The sequence below is a fragment of the Melospiza melodia genome, chromosome Z (genome assembly GCF_035770615.1).
Source record: "Melospiza melodia melodia isolate bMelMel2 chromosome Z, bMelMel2.pri, whole genome shotgun sequence".
Lineage (NCBI taxonomy): Eukaryota > Metazoa > Chordata > Aves > Passeriformes > Passerellidae > Melospiza > Melospiza melodia.
The window spans coordinates 51,230,754-51,249,363 of record NC_086226.1 but is presented as its reverse complement, the minus strand read 5'-3'; the positions used below and the strand labels follow the sequence as shown (position 1 = coordinate 51,249,363).

The 18,610-nt window shown below is 38.6% G+C and overlaps 1 protein-coding gene across 3 annotated transcripts in view; it reads left to right on the top strand.

The window, feature by feature from the left end:
• The window catches only part of SLC24A2 (solute carrier family 24 member 2), a 113,517-nt gene that overhangs the window by 63,064 nt on the left and 31,843 nt on the right, over positions 1-18,610 (top strand). For 2 of the 3 annotated variants that reach the window (XM_063179824.1, XM_063179822.1), the window contains exons 5-6: positions 10,364-10,414; positions 17,798-17,893. In XM_063179824.1, coding sequence (XP_063035894.1) covers positions 10,364-10,414; positions 17,798-17,893 — 147 coding nt within the window. The remainder of the gene's footprint in view (positions 1-10,363; positions 10,415-17,797; positions 17,894-18,610) is intronic. The other variant, XM_063179825.1, reaches the window with a different exon arrangement.

Sequence of the window (18,610 nt, the reverse complement as noted above, 5' to 3'; positions counted from 1 at the left end):
GGTCTCAAAAATCTTTTTCTACCTTAACCATTCTTTGATTCTGTTATGCAGCAGGACTTGAGTGCACTTCACAGAAGAGCAGAATCAGAGAATGATAGAATGAACTAGGTTGGGAAAGACCTTTGAGATCATAGAGTCCAACCTACCACCTAACACCTCCTCATCAACTGAGCCACGGCACTGAGTGCCACATCCAGCCTTTTTAAAACATGTGCAGGGATGGTGACTCCACCATCTCCCTGGGCATACTATTCCACTGCCCAATCATGCTTTCAGTGGAGAAATTTTTCCTCAAATCTAACCTAAACTTCCCTTGGCTCAGCTTAAGACTGTGACCTCTCATTCTGTCAGTGGTTGCCTGGGAGAAGAGACCAACCCCACCTGGCTGCAGCCGCCTTTCAGGAGATTGTAGAGAGTGATAAGGTCACCTGTGAGTCTCCTTTTCTCCAGGCTGAGCCCCCCCAGCTCCCTCAGCCATTCCTCACAGGGTTTGTGTTCCCAGCCCCTCTCCAGCCTCTTTGCCTCCTCTGGATGCGCTCAAGCACCTCAAGGTCCTTCCCAAACTGAGGGATCAGAACTGGACACAGCACTCGAGGTGTGGCCTCACCACTTCCTGGCACCATGCCAGAGAAGAAAGAAATACATCTTCAGAATTATATAGGCACAAAAGTATTTTATTTAACATGAAGAAATATGCAAATCTAGACAAAATTTATAGAAGTGATATTGTATGTTATTAACTATCTCTGCTTTAAATAATTAATAAATCTTGAGCATGCTTTAGGCATACCCATGGGCCTGCAAAGAACCTGAGCATCCTTCTTCTTGTACCTTTGTTCTTACTCTGCTTGTCCTTGGCTCTTCTTCTGTCCCATCAAGGAAAAACAGTCCTCTGAGCACAGTGCTCAGACCATTCTAGCTCTCCTCTCAGCTGCAGACTGAAATGTTTGCAAGGGATTTCTGCCAGAGAAGGTGGGGCTCCCTGCCAGCCTTGGATACATATTAGCAGCTGTTAATCAGAATACAGCGTTTTCTCTTTAATTCCTTCCCATGGTATTCAGTCTGATACAATGGTGAGAAACCAATGAAAAAGACAATTAGGCTAACTTTCAAAGTGTAGTGTCATGTCAGGCAGATACTCATACTCTTTTTATGTGTCTAGCTTTCACAAAAGTGAGGTGGTTTTTCTCATTAAGGTTGAAAGGGACTTTTTGCATTACAGAATCCAGCTAGTCCAATCCCCGGCTCAAGCAGGATCAGCTTCAGCAGGTTGACTATGAGAGCTTCCAGTCATGATTTGAAATGTTCAGAAATGTTGATAGATGGAGACTCCACAGTCTTTTTGGGAGACACATTTGAAAATTCCATCCAGACACATATTAGGATGATGAGCAGTGTTTGCTCATCATCCTAATATGTGTCTGGATGGAATTTTCTGGTTTTTAGTTCATCTCCATTGACTCTTCCCCTGTCAATGGGGACTTCTGAGGGAAGTATTGTTCCCTGTGTTCTTTCTGTCCCATCAGGTGCTTATACATGGGGATAAGAGCTCCCTGAACCTGCTTTCCTCCAGGCTGAACAGTCTCAGCCTCTCCTCTGATGAGAAGCGTTCCAGTCCCCTCATAATCTTTGTGGCCCAGTGCTGGACTGGTTCTGGTATGTCTATGACTGCCCTGTACTGGTGAGCCTGGGACTAGTCCCAGCATCCACCTATGTCTCATGAGCACTGGTGTAAACAAAATTCCACCTCCTTGACCTGTGGCAGTGCTGTCCCTAGTGGAGCACCCTAAGGGTGCTGCTGGTCACCATTGCTGCAGTGGCACTTTTCTTGCTTTCGGTGGCATGACTCTCCACACAGTCATTTGCAAGAAGAAGGCTTTTTCCTGGGAAAGTTTTCAGACATCTAAATGAGACAGGTGAAGCAGTGAGGCACATCATTCTTCAGCAAGGTCTTCTTTCTCCTTTCACTGCATTTCAGCTATGGTAGAGACCACCAAAATTGTGCTCCTAACTTAGATACCTGCGCTTCCACGATAATGTAGATGAGATGAGTATTTTAAAAGTATCTCCAACATCAAACACCCCGTAATGCCAGAGCCAGCAACAGCATAGGTAGAGTAGAAACCCACATGGGCTACATGCAGCTAAGGGCACATCTATTTAAATAGGCAGAGACAGTATTTTAGATAGCCTAGTTCGTATCTGTCAGAGAGACAGAGAGTGAGAGAAATTAGATAGCTGTTTCCTCCAATATTACTTAGGACTTCAAAGCCAAGAATGGATAGCACTTGTATTTACAAACTTCTTTGTAAGACACAGAAGATATAAATGTCACTGTAACAGCTGTGGAACCTGAGCTGTCTATAAAAATGTGTGCTTTTGACATAGAGAAAAGTGATGTCTTGGGCTAGCGAAGAGAATTTTATTATAAGATTTTGGTTCCACTGACTTTTTTTAATGTAAATCATGAATATATAGTGATGATCAAAGAAGTAGATATTCAAAGTCTAAATTATTTTACTGAGTGGATCTATTTAGCTTACGTACAGGAACCATTTCATTCTTGTCATACTTTGAGCATGTAGGTCTTGCTTTTTCTAGGTAGCAGAGGTTGCACTTCCATGACTGTAGGGTGAGTGGGCTTGCAACTTTTATCCTACCCACAGATATTAAAAACTCTCTGTGTTTTGGTTATACATAACTTTGTGGGCAATGAAAGCCTTGCAGATTTCTGTCAGAAAGGGCAGTTCAGTGGGAAAATTCAGCTCTTTGTTAATGCTCTCCAACTCTGTAGCAGTGTCAGATCTGCTTATCTGCAGAGGTTCCCAAGACTCAGAGAGAAGGCACAACTCATTTTTGTGTTTGTTTCATTGAGAAGATTTCTACTTACATAAAATTGAAGCATTGGTCTCCCTTTAAAATCTGTATTGATCTTTGTAGGTGGAAAAAATTAAATAATGAAAATTTTCTGATGCCTTTTTAATTTAGTTTTGAATCTGAAATTTAGTCCTTGTGTTGGTTTTGTTGTCAGTTTTCACAATTTACTTCTGCATGCCCTGTTTTGTTGTTTTAACTTCAATCTACTCAAGCTGTACACTGCAGGCAGAATTCTTGTTTCTCTTCTTCAAAATTTTGTATTGCCCTGTTCTTCAGACAGTGTATTCTTGGGATTTCCTACAGAGACTGCAAGGAAAACATATAGAATACAAGGCATGATCCCAGCACAGGGTACAGTTGTCCTGACTATGTATTTACATGCTTAATGGCTTTAGCTTCATTTTAAGTTTCTTCCTAACTCCGTATTTCTTTGTTAAAAACATGAACAACAGAGAACATAAGCAATGTATAAACCTGTATGGGTCAGGGAATAGTAGTGTCTGCGAGGGACTTTCCACTGAAGCTGAAAAGTGGGAGATTTCCTTTAGTACAGCTTGTACATGACAGATGACTTCGTCATGCACAAGTTGGTTGGATTTTGTGATTGGCTAGTGGAAGGAAGGCGTGCTGTCTGCTGTTGTTCTCCTTGGATACGCTGGAAAGCAAAACAGCTGAAATTTGTTCAGTTGGAGTTGTAGGTTTCCAGACCCTACAGTGTCTGGCCCAACAGACACTCAAGGAAATCCTGATCCCGCTAGAATCAGTTGAATCCCGATATCATCAGCAGAAGGAGGTTTTCTACGCCTTGAAATTCCCATTTTCATGAAGATTTGAAGATAAATACTGTCTTCAAAGTCAGCAGGAATTGTGTTTGGTCCTGGCAAAGTGAATTCTGTTATATTGGTTGTCTTTTGGTTTTGCTGCATTGTAGAGAATGTTTGACGCTTGTCTTCAACAGTTGACGGCAGATGGAAAAAGGTATCTTATGATGGAAGAAGAAACAAAGCTCTCAACAACAAGCAATTTCATGCTTTTCTTTAATTTAAGCGAAATAAAAACACCTAAAAATATCAAAATCAGGGTCTGACATGCAATAGTAATTTCATTTACTTTCTGCTCCATTGCATATGTCATTGACCATCCCCTTAAAAACATTTGCTCTTCGGCCCATATCAATTAAAACCCCAACAAACTTCCATTTGTCACCACAAGGAGATTTGTTAGGTGGTATGGACTGTAAACAGTGGATTTTCACTTTTCATTTTAAATGTTGCACTAAGAGCAAAATAATAGCAACTTCTGGATGTGTCACTATCTTAAGCTGCCCAGAACTCTGCTGATATGATTGTAAAATCATTTAGTTATATTTCTATTCACACTCCAGCTTGATAAAATTGCAATAAACCAATTATATAAAAGCAAACAACTCTAATAAAATTATTTTTAGGGCAAAACCACCTAAAATAAAAAAAAAAAAAAACAAAACAAAAACAGGGCAAGGACACATGAGGAGAGAGAACAGGAATAGAAGGCTTGCGATTTAAAGGGATGAAAGGTGACCACATGTTACTAGATGCGGTCACCTTTCATGATGTACAAAGTAGTAAATGATTTAGTTACTCTCAATGTACTGCCAATAGCCAAGTACCTGAAAGACTTTATTTATAATATTTTCTGAATTTGTTTAGGACCTTTAATAAAGCAGTATTAGTAGTAGAATAAGCAAAAAATATGTAATTCTGAAATTCAGTGCAATTTTTAACTTTATTACTTCTATCCAAAAGGAATCTTTTTGTATTTTCCACTGAAATAGCTCAATGGCAAAGCCTCTATTTTTGAAAAACTGGCAGCTGAAAGGTCCACAAGTGAAAATGTAGGGTACAGCATCTGATTTTCCAGATGTAGTAGGAGAAGAAGTATTTTACTTTTTAAAAGAATTTTTGTTTCGTCTGCATTCTGCAATGATACTACGTACAAACTCCCACAGCAGTCCCAGTCTATCCCAGATGGGATATAATTACTCAGTAAGAAAGCTAAGAGGTTTAGGAAGTTTGTAAATGATAGGAGTCAGAATAAGATTAGATTCACTGAAAAAAATTATTTCCAATAATTGTTTCTATTTAAAATTCACTATTCCTGCTAGCCTTCAGTTGGTGGGATTTTTTTGTATATTTTTCCTCTAATAGTGTAAGTAAAAAGGCATTTTCTTTTGTTAAAGATCTGTTAGAGGTTAGGACTCTCGTTTTAAAACTGTAACATTTAACAATTTTAATCTTCACTCGATCTTTCACAAGTTCTTAGCATCAAGAGATCTTTGTTCCTGATATAACATCACTGCTGAAACCAAATCCAACTTTGATTCCAGTTTAGTTTGGATAGTCACTGCAACTTATCTAGAAAAGTTTTAAAGTGGCTTTCTTTTTCTGTTTTTGGCTGAGACTGATCATCTAATCAAATTTTCTCAAAAACTTGACGTCTGGCAGAAAAAACAGTAAAGACATCCTTGTGCTCCTTGATGTTATCATATGAATTCCTCTAATTCCTTTGACCAAATTTTTTGCCTTCTTTTTTAAAAAGGCAAATTAAAGAAGCCTTGACACCTTCATGACTGTAGAAGTCAAACAAAAGGAGTGTCTAGTAAATACAACCATGTAATTGTGCTAAAAATTATGGGGTTGCCATCAGTAATTTCTCTTTACCAGTTTTGTTTTAGATAATAGATATATCAACTTTGAAACTTTTAATGATCTTGGAGGAGTGTGACATGAATTCTCATACAAATATATTTTTTATGGAAAGTGAAAGTCTCATGCTTGTTGAAGAAATCCACAATTAGTTTCTTTCAGTCTGACTTTACATGAAGGGATACATTTCTCACAAAAGTCAGATTCAGACTTTTCCATGAAGAGATACATAACTTTAGTAATGCAGGTTGTTGTATCTAAAATAGCTGTATGGTTTATGAGGAGTTCTAGAAACAGGCTAATTTCTGGCCTTATTTGGGTCAACAGCAGTCTGTAGCCAAGATTTTAGTTGCAGGAGAATGGAGAGAAATATTGATTCTGCTTTTCTTCTATGGCAGCCTGGGGCTGTATACTTAAAAGACAGAAATTAGTATTTCATCACAGACAGTATGTACTATACTTAGTGAGAGTAAAATCAGCTGAGTTATTAGCTATCTTATTTAATAGAATCATAGAATAGTTTGGTTGCAATGGATGTTTAAAGATCATCTAGTACCATCTCCCTGCAACAAGCAGGGATATGTTCAACCAGTCAGGTTGCTCAGAGCCTTGTACACCTTGACTTTGAATATATCCAGGCATGGGGAATTTACCTCATCTCTCTGAACAACCTGGGCCATTGTTTCAACGTCCTGCATATAAAAATTACCTTCCTTATGTCTAGTGTGAATCTACTTTCTTTCTACCACAACAACTCCTGCTAAAAAGTTTGTCCCAATTTTTTTTGCAGTTCCCCTTGAAGTGACAGGCTGCTCTATGGTCTTCTCAAAGCCTCTTCTTCTGTATGCTGAACAACCCAAATGTTCTGTCTTCATAGGAGAGGTTCTCCATCCCTCTAATCATCTTGGTGGCCCTTCTGTGGATTCTCTCCATCAGTTCCATGTCCTTGCTGTGCTGGGACCCCAGAGCTGGATGCAGGGTTCCAGGTGGGCTCTCAGCAGAGCAGAGCAGAGGGGCAGAATCCCCTCCCTGGCCCTGCTGCCCACGCTGCTCTGGATGCAGCCCAGGACACGTTTGGCTCTCTGGGCTGTGAGTGCCCATGGCTGGGTCATGTCCAGCCTCTCATCCACCAGCACCCCCAAATCCTTCTCAGCAGGGCTGCTCTGATCTGCTCATCCCCAGCCTGTGCTACAACCAGGGACTGCCCCAACCCAGGTGCAGTGCCTTGCACTTGGTCTTGCTAAACCTTATGAAATTCCCATTCCCATTTGTCACGGTCCCTCTGAATGACACACAGTCCTTCAGATGTGGCAACTGCATCACTTAGCTTGATGTTCCTCAAACTTTCTGAGAATGCACTTGATCTCCCCTGTCAATGTAGTTGATGAAGATATTAAATAAGACTGATCTCAGAGGGACACCACTCATTGCCAGGTGACCCTCTGGATGCAACCATCCAGTCAATTTCTTTCCACTTACACAGATACATCTCTCTCCAATTCAGTGAGAGGGAGCATGAGAGGATCTTACAGAAGTCCAGGTAAGTGACATCTGTAGCTCTTCCCTTGTCCACTGATGTAGTCACTCCATCGTAGAAGGCCACTGAGTTGGTCAGGCAGGTCTTTTCTCTTGGTGAAGCCATGCTTGGTGTCTTGAATTTGAAATCACAAACAACATAGCCCCATTAACCAACAATATTTTTCTGTTTGTTTTGATGTGGTGTGACACCTACAAACACAGTAGAGAACAGTACATAGTAAGACAAATGTTGCTGTAATCCTTCAGGAATGTCAATCAGGATTACTAGGAACCTTCTGTTCTTTTCTGGTGTAAAAATATGCAGAAGGGAACAAATTAATTCAGTGACTCTGTAACTGTTGGGGATCAACTGTTAAGCTGCATCTCTGCATCCTCTTTGTTTCATGTGACCAGCAGGGATGCAGGCACTGGCTGCCATCCAGTCTATCTACTGTGACCTCACCATGGGACCTGCATAGCACGTTCACAAAAACGGAATTGTCAAATTTTAATTGTATTGGATTAGGGGATAATTTTTCAAGTACCTTTTTCAATTCCATCTGAAACAAGATTTCTTCTAAAGCTGTGAAATTTTTCCAATTTAATTTTTTTTTTCTGAAAAGTACTTCATTTTCTATTTACTCAAAGTTATATTAAACAGGCTATGTCTTGGTTAACGGGAGAACTCAAAAACAAAGAGCATATTTAGTCTAAGTTTTACAGCAGAAGTACCATATATTGGAAGCGGACTATGCAGAGGCAGATCTGTCATGCTGCCAAGCAGCACTGACCTAAGTAGTCCTAAAACCCTCAAGTATAATACATGTGAATACATGCAGCTGATGTTTTCTGCGTAGTGCATTGCAGTCAGTGGGCTGATGATTGTATAAAGAGTTCCTCTCTGGGTATAGGACTATAAGCTTTGGAGAGCATAATCTCACCAGCAAGATTGGAGTTTTCCTGGAAATAATTTTGCTAACTGCAGGAATTAACCTGGTATAATCCTTGGTGTGTTGAATTGCTGGAGTTCCCAGAACATGATTATCATCAGCATCATTCACTGTCATGCATCACCTTATTTCTCTTCTCTTTTGGTCTCTGTAAGGTCAGATTGACCCTGTTTTTCTTTACTGTTTGTCTTTTATCTCTCACTTCAGATGGGAAGTAAATAGATTTAAATGGGATTCCCAGTGTGTGAAATGTCCTGCCTTGCTTCCACTCCATTTTTTCAGTTTTTTGTTTTGAGATTTAGAATTCACAGTTGGTCTTGGTTTCCTCTGAAATCTCTCCTGTTCATCTGCAGAGTCAGAAGCCTCATACTATTCTGTTAATTCTGAAGTTTGTTGTGTGGTGCAATGCTCTCCTCAGCTTCGTTCATGCAGTCTCCCTCTCTGCTAACATTTTGGTCTCCATGTGCCTGCATTTATTTTTTTTACTTTTACCCTCCTTTTGGTGGACTCTTTCTGGCATGTGTGTTCCAGTCCTGTCCTTGATCTCCAGTGAATGCCTCAGCCCAGGTTCTAGCAAAGCAGACCCCAAACCCATGAAGGGTCAGTGAGAATAAGTAGAAGCAAAGGTACTGCCCGTAGATTCAGCAAATATTGAGCCCTAATTAAATAGGACAAGTAGCTCCAAATGCTGTATATAGAGTGCCTATATTGAAGTTATTGGGAGCTCTTTCCAGGTAAGGACTAAAATTAGTATGGTAGGACAATAGCTTCTTGTATGTACTAGCAGCTGCAAAGATTTTGTTGCAAGACTAAGAAAATTTTAAAAAACAGTATATACTTTTTTATTGCTGTAAAAGAATATATTAAATTCTGTCTTTAAATTACATTTTTCTTTGCTTTAAGAGAGACTTAATGTCCTATTCTATTTGGCTTACTTATGGGCAAGTAAGACACTACATTTTACTAGCAAGAGTACATGAATACTTGTAAGTTTCTTTGTAATATGCCTATGAAAAATTATTACAATCCAATCATACTTACTAAAAAAACCCAATGATAATATCCTGTATATTTTAGTTACATGGCATAAGGCATTCTCTGTCTCTGGAAATGATGTAAGATTTCTCTTTTTTTAAATGTATCTCTCAAAGTGTCAGATTTGATATCATCCCAGTATTTTACAGTTAAAAACTAATAGCCACATCTCTACTGAAATTCACCTTTGTGAAAAATTGTTGAAAAATCATCATGCATCGTTGAAAAACAAAATAATTGGATATCACTTTTGCATTTAATTGCTTAAGGTGTTTCATAAATATGAATGAGAATATTTGCAAAGAAAAAAGCATCATCAAACTGTTAAGTATTCACTTTTTAATGGTTACATTCTGTCAAAGGTTAGATGCTCAGAAACTCAATTGCAAAACTTTTCATAAAAATGATGCATGGTCATCCACAAATTCCTCAGCCAGACCATTTACAAATTCCTCCTTGAGACTAATTTTTCATTGTCCTGTTTTGTAGGTTTATATTAATTATTGTGTTTATGCATACAATAACACGTATGTTAAGAAAAAAGCACTTCAAAAAATAGTGTAAAGCCACTGTGGTAAAAAGGTGATTTTATGCAAGATTTTATCACACAGAAACAAACAGTAGTAGCCCTAAAGATCTGGAGGCCTCTGCATTCCATTCTTTTTTCTGCTCTGATAGAATCTAGTAACACAATATTTTCAGATAGATTGAATGATTTAATGAATTAAGGTGTCATTTCACCTGATGAGGCAAGTAAATATTTTTCTGATTTCACAAGTGACAAGAGAGTGGTTTAATTAAGGAGCCCGTCTAAAGCCAGGCAATATCAGCACTGGTATCAAAACACTGTTTGGGAGACAGCATTATGAGCAGCTCCTAAAATTACGTGTTTTGAAACTTTTTTGTTTAATTTGGATACAGATGTATTTGAATGTCTGACCTAGGGAATGATAAATGAGCTTAGTTTGCAAAATTGCTGCTGTTTAGGTAGTCTCAAGGTTATTTATCTTTTCCCTGATGTAAAGGCACTAAATGGCAAGAAACTTGAAAAGGCTAAATTTTAGATTTCAGTGCTTCTCCTACATCTCAATTTAGCAAGTTTAACACTTCAGCTAAAGTCATTGACTTGTGAAATTCTGGAGGGGGAAAGCAGTGCCATTTCTGTAATCTGTGTTTCGTTGTCCTGGAAAATGTTTTGCATAATCACTGTTCCAGTTTATGAAGCACATGCAAAAACATGTACATTTCTTTAATGTCTGCTGGTTCCTTATCTCTGTGTCTTTTACTGTGATGTTATAGAGCTTGGATCATATGGAAACCTAAAATATTATGACACAATGACTGAAGAAGGTAAGAAATATTTTAGAATTGTTTGTATGAGCTTTTTTTGAAGCCCTCTGAGTGTCTTTTTTGTGTTTACATTTTTCTTTGTTTTTCTTGGTCCTATTTTCATTTTCTCCATTTTTGAATAACTCATTTTTTGCATGTGTTTATTGGTGGCTCAATCAGTTACAACTCTTTTTTCAAGTCTTTGTTTTCAACATTTCAGTTCTGCTATTTCAGGTAAGAAAATACAAGGGGATACTTTTCGCAAAAAACATATGCAAAACCATACTTGCAGATTATATGGCACAGTATAACATAGATTGTAGGTGCTTACTTGATGCCATGTTTTACAATGAATTCAAGAAGAGAAATTAATTTATAGATTTTCAAATCACTTGAACAATTGCTAAGTGACTTCAGTTTACTGTATTATTGAAGAGCAATGAATAACCTTTAAAAACTGGGCATGTTTATTCCTGGAGTATTAATTGTATGCTTGATTGCAATGCAAAAAAATTGCAGTTTGAAATCCTCATTCTAGCAATTTAAGAAGGAAGTAATTAAGGCCTGAATCAGGGCTCAGTGAAATCTCAGGAAATTTTTCTGCTGATTCAAAAGCACTGCAGTTCTATCATACTAATTCAGGAAAGAAGCTAACTCCATAATAAATTTCCAACGCATGCTTTTTGTCCTAGTGTGATTAGCATTTCTACAATTTGGAATTATCCCTGAACTGAGACCTGATTGTCTGTAGGATCAAGGCCTCTTGTCTGTCCTTCTGATTATAATTCCAGACAGATGTTTTCATTATGTTAAATTTAGAGATTAGCAGCATGTTTCGGGATGGGGAAAATCTTGAGGCCTGTAGAAAAGTTAGCTACCTATTCGCACTTGTTTTTAATCTTGGGAATTTAGGACAAATACCAGTATTTGTATAATAACAGTGTTAATTCTCTCTTTTTAAAAACACAGTTCCTTTCTAGTGTTGAGTAATCTTGAAGATTTTAAGAGAATCTTCATTGCATGACTTACTCATGATCATTCCTCAGGGAGGATGGAAAGTGATAAGGGCTGTTTCCCTCTTTCTGTATTTGCTGTTGGTACACCAATGTAACCGCCTGTTTCTGGGGCAGGCTGTGGGAGGGGTCCCATGCACCTTTGTGCCAGGCGTTGGAAGATGCTGTTTTCATCTGTGGCAGGCCTGAGCTCATAGAATGGTCTTGCCTCACTGCGCTCCATTGCCCAGATAAGCATCTGGTTCACAGGGGTGGGACCAATATAAAAAAAGATGTCTGAAAGTAGATTGTAACAGGCGGACAGTGTTGCTTATGTTGCTTAAATACACCTCTCAAGTACCTGTAAGGAGCCATTAACCTGGGCCACTACGATATGGCTACCAGAGATAAAGCTTTGCAGTGTGTTTTACTTCAGTCTTCATTACAATCAAGATAAAAAGGCAATTTCTTAGTGTAGCCTTAAATGTGAATATGATAAGGTTTTTATTTTTTATGGCGAAGTATCATATCTGTTATTTCAAAAGTAGCCTTCTGAGATTCATAAATACTCTATTGGCATCTAAATGTAGTTGTAGGGAAACACTTTTTGCAGTATAATACATACATGGATATATATTATTCCTGTGCCTATGCAGAAGTAATGCTTTTAATATTCAATGTCACCTCAGAATGCATTTCTCATGAATAAATATTTCAGAACCATAGTATAGCCACAGGAAAAATCCAGTAGCAGAAATAAAAAGTAAATTCTTTGTCTTTAGAAACACTAACATTTACAAAAGTCTATGATGCAGTTTACCTTCTCAAATACAACCATCATAATTTTCACTTGTCTTTCACGAGGCAAGTAATGATAAGTGTATCTCACAAGTTGTATTTTGATCAAAGTGTACTGTGTACTATGTTTTCAGCTTTCTGTTTGGATTTTCTGAAGTTTAGTTGCTATCACTCTGCATCACACTTACTTGCGTTACCCATTTACTTCTTTCTCTTCCTTTTTGTGACTGAGGTTTTTGTACCTTTTGCACAGCAGCTTAGTCACAGGAATACATAAATCCAGTTACAAATCCATTGATTTTTTTGTGACATCCTTATGTCCAGTCCTCAAGCCTGGAGTAGAGATACAAAATATTCTTTCAGTTCTCCAGTAAAGAAACTCAGGTGCCTTTATTCTTCCTGCTGCATCAGAACAATCAGGGACAAGAATCAATGGATAAGCTACAATACACAATCAGATTCATCCTAATGTCCAGAGAGCCATTGTGCTCCATATATTAGAAACTGATTTCTATTGTTTTGATCATTTCTCTTTGGTCTGAAAGTGACTTTAAGTTAATTTTAGATTAATCAGGTCAAACTGAGAGAGTAAATGTGTCCCACAAGATGAGAAGAGACCCTCACTCTAATCTTGTGCTCCACCAATTGTCTACACCATGACAAAATTGCATGTGTTTTCATTTGATACTTCTGCTTGATCTTAAAGAAGAAAGCATGTAAGGTGGATTTCTGGATTTAGATTGGTAGTCACTCACTAGTTATCTTCCACAGCACGTCATAAGCAGAATTAGTAAGTATAGTTCAGAGTGCTCAACAGCCACAGATTTGACATGTTCAGGCTCGTGAAAGCTTGGCTATAGCTAGATAGATGCAGTATGTTTCCTTTGATCACAGACTGAAAACAAGGCAAGTGGTAGAGTCTTGAATTTTTTAAATGAGTGAATTTCTGAAGAACTGTTTTCACATCAAATCAGATATTTTTCTGACCCAGAGAGCCTGTAGACTGCAATTTAGTTTGTAGATAAAGGATTGGCTTTTTAATATATACTTTATCAGGAGGAGAATCTCTGCCAACTGATGCCAGCTAGAGTTACTCATGCAGATCAACGCATGTCTACATTATACAATAATGATTTGTTTGTATCTATTCAAACAAAAACCAATGTAGTTTTAAGCTACCTTCTTTGGTAATCATCTGGCCTTGATCACCTCTTCCTTCTGCTTCATTCTTTGCAAACTAAAATAGGCTGCCAAATCTGTTGGAGTTTAGCGAACCTAGATTAACTAAGAATTTTGCTGTGGTGATCTGTCCTATTTTAGGTCCATGGAAGCATGCATTGTCATTCATCTAAACTCTCATTATGCCACCTGTTGTGAAAAACTCTGTTACATAGTCAAACCATAGTACATAGGACTGTTCCAGAGGAAACACAGGCACCTACCTTCTAGAAATAAGAACTGTGACATTAAATGCTTGCTTTTTTTAATGACCCCACCTAAAGATAAGAAACAAGACACGAGAGAAGACCTGTGCCAAAGTTGACCTTTGTGGATTTCTGAAAATTTGAATGACTTAGATACATTCTCAGCTGGTCCTTTTTCTTGGTGGCTCTGGGCTTCCCCTCAAGTGAAAAAGTTTTGGTTTAGTTTAAAGGAGGAAAACGGTAGAGAAAGGGAGGGAGGGCGGGAAGGAGCGAGGGGGCATTGCTCTGTTGTCTTTTCTATATTTCAGTACTGTCTTCATGCAGGCCAGTACTACTGCTTTTGTCAGTTTCATGTTTTTGATAGTTAATTATGTTTTTAATAATTTCCTTGCACTTTTGTTACCTACATAGAGTGAATCTAATCAAAGGTAATGACGTAAAACAATGTAAACTGAATAATACATCTACTGAGAAATAAAAATAAAACAGAAGACATTTTCCATTGCATGTGTTGGTTTTAACTTTCATGATAGTGACTTACCACTGTGGAACAGTCTCCTGAATGAAATGGTGTAACTCAAAATCATTAAAAGTCAGTGTCTGGAGTTCTTTCTAAAGTTGCTGAGAGGTTTTTGTAAAGGCAAAAAAAATGGATGTCACATTCAATTAAACTAATCTAAACCAGTGTGAATCTCTGCGAAGACATTTTCTTTTCAGTTCAGTAGTGGCCATGTTTCTCTGTTAAGAAAACCTACGCAGCTTCACACAGTCTCAAACAAAATACTAGAATATCCTTAGGTTCTTAGAATATCCTTAACCTCTAAAACTGGACCTTCGATTGAAAGGTCCTTCACCATCTTGGAATAGGTGGGGACATGGATGGCTCCACAGATAGTTTTCAGAAATGTGCTAGCTGCATCAATTTCATTGCTTGCATAAAATGCATTTCTATATATGTGGCATCACAAGCTGAATTCTCAAACATATAATGCTGAATTGGAATCTGATAGCTAGCACAATCCTTTAGGAGACTGAAATTATATCAGGCACCTTTTAATACTCATTCTTCTGGATAAGTAGTTTTAAATGCTGCTATTCTTTCAAAATAAGTTAGGAACCACCATGACAGCATTTCGGCCTAAAATTTTTGAGGATATGATTCATATTTTTTTCTGGTTTTTTCTCTTTTATGCTATCACAAAAAATTCCTGTTCTTTCTCTCACTCTCTCTCTCTTTAACTTCTTCCCATCTAACTAGAATCTCTGCCTCTTACCTTGTGCAATGAAATAATGAGATGCCTTGTTATTTATGATTGTGTTCTATGCTTAAATACTATTCTGCAGGTGTTTAACTCTGGGTGCCAAAAAATATAATATTTGCAAAACATTGTGAATTGCTAATTTTGATTTTTGATTTTTTTTTTTTTTGAGCATGATGTATTTGTGAAAAGGTGGGGACTGCAGAAAGGACAGTATAGTTTATTAAATATTTGTGGTATTTTTATTACTTTCCAAGTGGTTTGCTGTTGAGAAATTAGTTCCACTTCCCAGCAAATGAGAGCTGCTAGTCCCTGTGAATTGCTCATATGCTACTCCATGTACAAAAGTGTGGATACAGGGGTGTGAAGCTTCCATTTTAAGCAGGGAAGAGAGGATTTCTTTCCTGACTGATGATTTATCCTTGTATGCTTGGAATTTCTCCAAGTTTTTAGCTTGGCAAGAAGTGACTGTTATCCAAATAACTGAATTAATTCATGACTTCTTACTTTTACTTCCCACTGTTAGTCTTTCATATAACTCCATTGAAATATCTTCTGGTCTTAAGTCTGTGCTGGTTTTGCTGCAGGGACACCAACAGTTTTCAATAGAATTTTTTGACTGGAGATGAAGAATTAAAAGAGCTACAGGTCCTGTATTATAATAGTATTTTTAATTAGGAAATGTGCTGTAAAATAGCCACCAATTAAACGTCTAAAAATATTTTAAAATGCTTAAAGTGCAATAACAATCAGGATAAAACAGTAAAGGCAGATACATCAACTTTCTACACATCATAGGCTGTTATAGGATGTCCAAAGAGTCCTTACATAGAAAGAGCTATGAAGGCAGAAAAAGGTTTCTTTTCACCTAATATTAACGTCTTTGACATTACCTTGTTTTAGTGTATCATTTGGACACAGTGGTCAATAAAGACTGACAAAACCTGGGACTTCTGGAGAGTGTGTTGCCCTAGGGAGTGTAGAGGTTGAGCTGTGTGATTAACTTCATGGCAGACAAAAAAAGCCCCAAACTGGCAGGTTTAGAAGAAAAAGTATCTCTGAGAATCTGAAATGAAAATCATGTATTCTGGAGACTTCTTCTTCCCCTTCTGAATCACAGACTATGCTGAGTTGGAAGGCATCCACAAGGATCATCAAGCCCAATTCCTGCCGCAGGACAGCCCCAAGAGTCACACCATGTGCCTGAGAGCACTGTCCAAACACTTCTTGAACTCTGTCAGGCTGGTGCTGGTATCACTTCCCTTGCGGAGCTGTTCCAGTGCCCAACCACCCTCTGGGTGAAGAATCTTTTTCTAACATCCAACATAAACCTCCCCTGACACAGCTTCAGGCCACTCCCTCAGGTCCTGTCACTGTCATCACAGCAAAGAGCTCAGTGCCTGCCCCTCCTCTTCCCCTCACAAGGAAATTGTAATGGCAGTGAGGGCTCTCCTCTGTCTCCTCTTCTCCAGGCTGAGCAGACCAAGTGACCTCAGCTGCTCCTCACACAGCTTCCCCTCAAGGCCCTCCACCATCCTTGTTACCGCCTTTGGACACTCTCTAACAGTTTCATGTTTTCTCATATCGTGACACTCCAAACCAGCCCCCAGCACGGGAGGTGAGGCTGTCCCAGCTCAGAGCAGAGCAGGACAATCCCCTCCCTTGCCCAGCTGTGATGCTGTGCCTGATGCACCCCAGGACAGGGTTGGCCCTCCTGGCTGCCAGGGCACTGCTGACCCATGTTCAACTTGCCAGGACCCCCAGGTCCCTTTCCATGGCCCTGCTTACAGCACCTCATTCCCAGTCTGTCCATACATCCAGGGTTGCCCTGTCCCAGATGCAGAATCCAGCACTTTATCTTGTTGAACTTCATGTGGTTAGTGATTGTCCAGACCCCTGATTTGTCAAGGTTTCTCTTCAGGGTCTCCTTGCCTTTTGAGGGAGTCAGCAGCTCCTCCCACTTTTTTGTTTTCTGGGAACTGGTTGAGTATTCCTTCCAGTTCCATGTCCAAGTCATCTATGAAGATGTTGAAGGGCAGAGGGCCGAGCATGGGGCCCTGTGGAAGCCCAGTAGTGACAGGTCCCCAGTCTGATGTCACCCCATTCACTGTCACCCTTGTGCCTGACCCGTGACCCAGCTGCTCACCCACCCCATCACGTGTTTATCCAGCTGTGGGCTGCACATTAGGTCCAGAAGGATCCTGTGAGAGACAGTATTTGAAAATTTACTGAAATCCAAAAAGATCACATAAATTAGTTACTGTTTATCAACAGGGTGTGTTACCTTATCATAAAAGGAAATCCGATTCTATAAGCAGGACTTTCCCCTCATGAAGCCATGCTGGCTGTGATAAGTGGTAGTGTTGTCTTTCAGGTCTTTTTCAGTAAATCCCAGAATAATCTTCTTCATAATTTTACCAAGCACTGAAATGAGTAGAAGTCACAGACACATAAATAAGTCCAAAGTGACAAAACTGCCCACACTCACTCTAATGCAGTATATGTGTTAATATGAAATTTTGTTCTACACGACTACTAATTGAGAACTGAAACTGTTTGTTTTTATTTATGATATCTTGATTCATCTGTATTCATCTTCTGCTTCAGCTGAACTCTTACACCAGCATATTTATAGGTGAAAGTGTACTGACTTCTTCCAAAGAAAAATCATAGCTTTTGGTTTCAATTTCTTTTTCTATTCATTGCCGAGTTCTCAAAGAAATTACATTTTTATTTCTACAAAAGAAAGAAAGAAAGAAAAAATCCTCAACCCTGTATATGGGAACATGAGATAATGTTTAATAGCATATTTGCTGTTTGAGGAGGAATTGAAACGGATTCTCAGCAATGATCTATGGAGACTAAGCTATGGAAAATTAACTTGCCATCTCAAAATGGCTGCATTGTAATAATGACAATGTTTTCTTTTAGGAAAGTTCAAGGAAAGGGCCTCAATTCTGCATAAGATTGCCAAAAAAAAGTGCCAGGTGGAAGACAGTGAAAGGCAGAATGGAGCGGCTAATCATGGTGAGTGCGGCACTTGCAGATTTATCACCTGCCTGAGAGTCTCTTTCACTGTTTTATTTTGTTTGAAAATTGTTAATCATTACTTTCTCCTTCATTACATATGCTATTTTAGTAAAAATACTCTGATTCTCTGTACCAAAGAATATGAAATTTATGGATGGGACAGAAGTTAAATGCAAGAATAGAAAGCCAGTCAAGGCATATAGAAAGCCTCCTAGGCATGTTGAAGAGAAAAAAGCAAAGCCGATTTTGGTTATGGGTTGAAGTGATAGACAGGCAAAACTTCCTTGCGGTATATACAGAAAAATTTATTTAATTTATTGAAATGCTCTAGTAGAACATGTGTTTTATATGGTACCACCCTCATCACAAAAAGCATCACCTTCATATTTAAGGTTTGATTTGTCTGTGTACTACTTTCTGGGAGTCATTGAGGCCCATCTATGCAAATTGTGGAAAACTGACTTGCTAGAGTTTGCCATTCAGGCAAGAATTTTAATTTTAATTCCAAAGTTCCTATGCTAAAGGAAAATCTGTACCATGACCTGTTTTCTCTACTTTACCTCATCATATTATCTGCATTAGAAAACTAGATACAAATGTGTCCAATAAAAGCTGAATCATTTTATTACTTGACACTTTTTCTGACCTTGTGTTATGTTTACATAGTATTTGCTTCCAAAATCAGGCAGTTGGTTGGGATGGTCTGTTAATAAA